The 6,708-nt window shown below is 43.7% G+C and overlaps 1 protein-coding gene across 11 annotated transcripts in view; it reads right to left on the bottom strand.

The window, feature by feature from the left end:
* Positions 1–3,008: 3,008 nt before the first annotated feature.
* The window catches only part of ERG (ETS transcription factor ERG), a 135,707-nt gene continuing 132,007 nt past the window's right edge, over positions 3,009–6,708 (bottom strand). For all 11 annotated transcript variants that reach the window (XM_048290926.1, XM_048290916.1, XM_048290952.1 and 8 more), the window contains one exon: positions 3,009–5,034. In XM_048290926.1, the coding sequence (XP_048146883.1) occupies positions 4,514–5,034 (521 nt within the window). In that variant the 3' untranslated portion in view covers positions 3,009–4,513. The remainder of the gene's footprint in view (positions 5,035–6,708) is intronic.

The following is a 6,708-nucleotide window of genomic DNA, read 5'->3' as shown; positions in this document are numbered from 1 at the left end:
TGTTACAGTGAGGGGGATGGATGGGGTTTCCCAAGCAGAATTCCTTGCTGCTTCCAGGACTGTGCACAGAAAATCATTCTGCCCTTAGGTTTTTCTAAAATATATGTGGACCAATATTCTAGCACGCAACCCCAAAATTTTCTGAGCCTGGTTTTGAGAAGTCCTCACTCCAGTGATTTAAAAGGACATCTCAGGGCAATTCCTGGCCTAAGAACCCTGGGTGTTTTATTAGTTTTCTTGAAAATATGTGCCCTTTTCAAAAAATGCTGGGAAGGGAGCCGACAAGAAAGATGGAGAGGGACATTTTACAAGAGCCTGGAGTGCCAGGACAAGGAGGAACGGCTTCAAACAGCCAGAGGGCACGGCTAGATGGAATATTACGAAGAAATTGTTCCCCGGGAGGGTGGGCAGGCCCTGGCACAGGGTGCCCAGAGCAGCTGTGGCTGCCCCTGGATCCCTGGAAGTGTCCAAGGTCAGGCTGGACATTGGGGCTTGGAGCAGCCTGGGACAGTGGGAGGTGTCCCTGTTGGAACCTTTATTTCCCTTCCAACCCAAACCATTCTGTGATGCTATGAAATTAAATTTTGAAACAATTTCCCACATTCCAGTTGGCCCAATATCCTCATTAACCAACTCAAAATATCCTCATTTACCTTTCTTCAAGCACAGCTCGTGCTGGGTCATGCTCTGAGGTCCTTCCAGCTGCCAGTGCCTCCAAGGAGAGGTCACAGCACCCCAGGGACAGCAGCAGAGCCAGGACACTTGGGAGGATGCAGGCAGGATCTGCTGCGAAGATATCCAAGTGCTCCCACCACTGCCCAGAGAGGGAATGAAGAATTTGTGTTGCATCAGGAGGTAAAATTCAGTCAGGAATTAACTGAACCTTGTGGATGGATGAGGTGCCCTTCTGACTAACCAGAAATTCAGGTCACCAGAGACTATTCCTTTGGTGCGACCAAAACTTGAGATCATGGGCTCATCAATCTATAATATAGGTAAAGTGGGTGGGTTTTTTACCCTTAATACATTTGTAATTAGAAATTTATTTTAAAATTATATCTTATCTGGGGCAAGAAACAGTCTGAGATAGAAAAATTTGCAGAAGAGAAGTCTAAATCCCTGATGATCCCAGTGTTTCTGTGGGCAGTTAGAAAGGCTTGTGGAATGTGAGGTACCAAACATGTACTCTTCAGAACATGGGTAAAGTCTGAAGCTTGGCCAACAACTGACTTTAAAAGAAACTCTAACTTAAATAAAGGGCCAAAGTTATCAATATTGTCGACTTGTGCAAATGTGGGCTCATCAGGACTGTGTTGTCCAGGTGCTAAATGGCAGAGAAGGTCCAGCCAAGGTCTTGGGGTTTGTCCGTGCCTTTTTCTGAACATCTCTCATGGTTTGGACACGGAGCTCCTCAGCTCTGGCTGATCTGGGCTCATCCCTTGTCATGGTCACAGGGAGACCCTACAAATAATCCCAGTGCAGCAGTAGTAGGGTCCCTCCATCCTTCACTACCTTCTTGCAAAATCCGTGTTTTCCAAGGCTCCTGGAAGGCAGTGAAGGAAGGCGTAGCTCTACAGTGGGTGACCATGGCTCACCAGTGAGCCTCCTGTGGCCAGCTCGAGGATTTTCTCTTCACACGAGGGGACTCCATCAGGCCATCTGCTGTGGCTCCATCCCTGTGCCAGGATGAGGACCCCAATGCCAGGATGTTGCTCCCATTGCACAGGACAGCAGCCAGGCAGCACAATCCGGAAATCCTGCAGGCAGCCCCACGAGCACTGGAGATGCTTTGGAGGCCTCCAGGCACGTCCTTGCCAATCTAAACAAAGACCGTATTTAAATCTGGATTTTTAGGGTTTAATTAAAAGCGGGTTCAAAAATGCACTTACCATTTTGGGTTGGAAGCACACATGAAGCAGATAGTGGGGATCTGTAGATTTACTTCCACTGAAAGGCAAATCATTATAGTCACACGTAGGTGTGCCTGCCATAACTCCCTAACTTTCTAGAACAGTGACTAACCTTTTCCATGAGTTCTTTTCTTCTTTTTTGAAATACAGACTTACAGTGCTTATTTCCCTGCTCAGGTCTCACATACTGGTAACACAATCCTGTGCTTATAAACTGCCACCCAGACACCCCTAACACAGGGGCCTGGTGAGTTGGCTCCCATTGCTCTCCAAAAAACGGATATGCAGAACATTTCCTATAAAACCTAAAACCACACCCCTTTTGTCTGGGAAAAAAGAGACAAAAGAACAGCAAAAAGGAGGGATACAGAGGGCTGAGCTGTCTGAGATTCCTGCAGCAAACACTGTGGAGAGCCGCTCATAAATGTCAGGGCTGATTTTCCAGACCATTTCTTCAGATGGTGTTGGGAAAGAATGGAGTGATGCCAGTTCTGGAGCCCAGGGTACAGAGTGGGAAGCCTCTGAAGCTAGAAGAGAAAAATAAAAACTCCTGCCCTTTGTAAACAGCCAGGATGGACTGCCATGACAAATGAACAAGCTGCCATACACTCCATTCCAAAGCAGGGAATAATGGAAATTATTCATTATTCACTTTATTTACTAATAATGATACTGAATGTATTAAGGGCAAGGGGGCATGGTAATTCAACACGATTCAGGAGGAAGATACATCTCAGGCTGAGATTTTGCAGCATAACGTGATGGCAACAAAAGATAATTTCTGAGTATCAATACTCTTCCTTAGAGGCCTCCCTTAGGCTTCATTTCCAGTCTTGGGCATGGAGCTGTCGATGAATTAATTGGGATTAACTGGGGAGAAGCTCAGCACAGGAATGGCAAGGCAGTGTTAAAGAAGGGCTGGATGTGTTTTAGCAGAACTAATAAAGAAGATACACAGCACCTGTGCACTTCAAACTTAGGCTGTTTGCTCCTGCATTTTCACAACCCAAAAATCCTGGCCTATTTTAACCTGGAGAGTAGCAGATCTGACATGGGTGTCCCACACAGGAAATGCAAATACAAATGCAAACCACAGTGTCAATCTGAATTGCCATGCTAGGCCAAGCTTATTTTATTACATACATTCTGCAATCTAAGGACTAATATGTTCATAATGTAAACATTAAGCATACAGAGTTAAAATTCAAGGCCACGATAGTTTTTTGGATTGTCCCTTTTTTTGTGTGTGTGTGTGTGTGTCTTTGGTTGGCCGAGATCAACTCGTAGTGTATAAATGCATAAGTTATATAATAATTATATAAAAAGGAAAAAAAAAAATAACACTGAACTTGTATACTTCATTCTGACAAACGCACAGCGTTCGCGACTCGATAAGAAAAACTGGCGCCCGCCTAACAAAAATACTCAGGTGATTTCTGATTTTGGCAGTCAAGGGTTGTCTCTTGCTCTAACCAATAGAAAACAAACTCCCTTAGTAATGATGAGGTTCTAACTGGTAACTTTTAAATATCAAACACAATTCCAGTTTTGCTTTTTTTTTTTTTTCTTCCCTAAAAAAAAAAAAAAGAGATGCATATTCTGATTTCTCGCTTCTTCTGCTTTTCCCTTTTTACCACTTTTTACTACTACTGAATCAAGTCTGTTCCTCCTGAAATACTGGGAATGGTATAATACTGAGCAATATGTTTCACAAGTCCGAACAAGTGTTTCTTCATAGTCCCAACACTACAAAGTTTTCAGTCTTTTCAGTCTCTACTGGTCAAGAAGTTTCTTTCCTCCCCTTCTCACCACCTTCATCCTCCTCTTTCTCCTTCCTGCTTCCTCTGTCAGGTGCAGGCCACTGATCTACAATCATACACTTGCCCTCCAGCACATTCTCATTTCCCACGTTTGGCTCAGGGTTCCTGTAAAACTGCCAAGGAATCTGAAAGTTTGGGTTGTCTTCACAGTTTGAGCAGCTGATTCACTCTGATGAACGGATCTCATTTCATTTTACCTACACCGCTGCAGTTCTATTCCAAACCAGCTTCCACACTAACCAGTCTCTTCCGTTGATATGTTTCTATTTTTTAAATACAGATAGGCTTTTTATTCCTTTCTTTTTTTCCCTTTTCCCTCTCTTTTGTAATGATCCATATACTGTATGTTAGGTCACTATAGACTTATCCTTATATTGCTGTAGTATAGTCCCAGTTTTGCACTAGCATGATACCAAACTTTACACACAAGCTTATCAACTTTTTAAGACCACCAGCTTCCATAGGTTTTCCTTATCATTTCATGCTTCTACCTACAATAGTCTATTGTTATTTGGTCCACAGAGTCGATGCCCATATACATTACATTTTAGTATCTTAATACTTCTTGGATATTTCCTTTTAAATCCCTACTACAAAGAGTCTTTTTGACATCTATTTTTAACGTGTTTTTTGGTGTTTTTTTTTTCTCCCAGCCAAACCTTCACTTGTCTCTTTAGGCACTTTTAATTCGAGTACTCCAACAGAGTTCATTGCGATTCCTCAGGGACCGAATCCCCGTGAGAAGCGTCTTTGCTTCGCCTGGCGTGTATTTTCCCACCCCACTTAGTAGTAGGTGCCAAGATGAGAAGGCATATGAGCAGCTGGCAGCCTGGTGTTGGGGTAGATCCCTCCAGTCGGCGAATTCCAGTACGGATTGGGGGCAGCAAAAAAGCTGGAGGATGTTACGGGCAAGGCAGGGGGGTGGGGAGCTACAAAGTTCATCTTCTGCGGGTGCGCGTGGTACGAGCTCATGTAGGGCAGGTCTGACGGGTATTTGTACATGGACGACTCCGGGGGGTGAGGCTGCAGGGCCTGGGCGATGCCGTGGAAGTCGAATTTGTAGGCGTAGCGCTTGCCGTGCACCTTGGTCATGATGTTCTTGTCGTAGTAGTAGCGCAGGGCACGGCTGAGCTTGTCGTAGTTCATGTTGGGCTTGCTCTTGCGCTCGCCCCAGCGCCGCGCCACCTCGTCGGGGTCCGTCATCTTGAACTCGCCGTTGGTGCCCTCCCAGGTGATGCAGTTGGAGTTGGAGCTGTCCGACAGCAGCTCCAGCAGGAACTGCCACAGCTGGATCTGCCCGCTCCCTGCGGGGAGGAACAGAGCGGGAATGTCAGGGGTGGCATTAATAATGTCAAGGCATCAGTCCTGCAGGCTCTCCCCAAGGACCCCATTAGGAAATGTTGTGATGTCGCCTCCTAATTCTTACTATTAACCAGTCCCCCTCCTCCCAGGACCGTCTCACGAAACCCTAAAGAGCAGGGATAATTGTAATGTGTCGTGCTTTCCCTCATGTGAGTGGCAGAATGCTATTCCATGGAGCTTTAATTGTTACCTAATGTCATTCAGCGCAGACAATTGATGGGGAAATAATACAGCGCTCATTTAGGAAACTAATCTCTAAAGTTCAGCACAAACAGCTTTCACTTGCGTAACATTCTGCTTGTTCTCACAGCATTATGTTGTAACTAAATGTTCTCTGCTATGGAATGAGCCCACACAAAATGGAGAAGTTTAGAGCAAGCTGGGCCTGTGCCAAACCATATCATCCCTTCGCAGCATTTGGGGAAATGCAGAGCGGAAACTTATTAGCTTGCTGTTGCACTGCATACAACCAGAGGGCAAAACAATTGCAAGAACAGTGAAAAGGTCCATAAAATACATTCTTGTCATCATTCTGCTTCGAATGAGTTTAAATGATTATTTTACATTAAGACATAAAATGTTGCTGTTGTATTTTTCTCACTCTCTGCCAATTCCACTGCAAAAAGAAAATAGCTAAGTCTGCTGTTAACTTTGCAAAAGTGAGGTAGGGCAACAAAATTTGACCATTTTAGACAAGTGAAAGTAGATTTCCAAGGGCCTTGCCACTGATAATCATGTTAGAAGCTTAGCATTTCTTAACAAAGCAGCACTGAAATGATGCAAAATGCAGCTGAAGCAGCTTGCGACGCAATCTGTTTCACAAGCACAGTGTCAGCAGAATTTGCCAACCAGCCTGGATGTGCTAACTCTGAACTACATCTCTGACCAGGAATTGGTTGGGTTTCTTTCTTTTTTTTATCCAAACCAGCTTTGTGGGTATAATAAACAAGCTTTTCTTTAGAAAGCTTATAGTAGCAATTACAATATCGAGCTAGAGCAGCATCTGAAACCCATCAGCAGTTTATACTTCAGTGCAACTGAAACCCATATTCATTTAAATTGTATTTATCCAAACTGGCCTTAATGAATTTCTTCTGTTCCATTAACATGCATTAAATAAACAAACAAACAAAAGAATCTGTGGTATGAGCAAGGCATGCAAGTTTTAATACACGAAACATAACAAGAGGATTAGGCTTTGAAAATCAATAAACAGTTCAGCACTGGACAAAACACAAATTTTTGAATAAGCAATCCAACATATGTTCTAACATAAACACTTGCCTTCCAAATGTAATATATAGTCCTATGAAAATAAATGGTTGCTGTCAATGTCCTTTTAATGAGAGAGTAATTCCACCGATTTATAAACACACAAAACATGTGAAAGCACAGGAATGATGGCATGGAGGAATTCCATATCCAAATGTTAAAAAAGCATCCCAATCCAGATCGTGTTAGTAATGAAGTCTACCAAATGGACACTTGATAAAATTTGAAAAGCCATGATTTATGAACAAATTAAAGGGATGGAGGCCCCCACTTCCAGTTAAGACCAGTGTTGCCTGGAATCCCCCACTGCCTCAGGCCATTTGGAAAATCCTACCCTTAACACA

Source organism: Corvus hawaiiensis, chromosome 2 (assembly GCF_020740725.1).
Source record: "Corvus hawaiiensis isolate bCorHaw1 chromosome 2, bCorHaw1.pri.cur, whole genome shotgun sequence".
Classification (NCBI taxonomy): domain Eukaryota; kingdom Metazoa; phylum Chordata; class Aves; order Passeriformes; family Corvidae; genus Corvus; species Corvus hawaiiensis.
The sequence above is the reverse complement of the archived record's forward strand: the minus strand, read 5'-3'. Positions and strand labels throughout refer to the sequence as shown.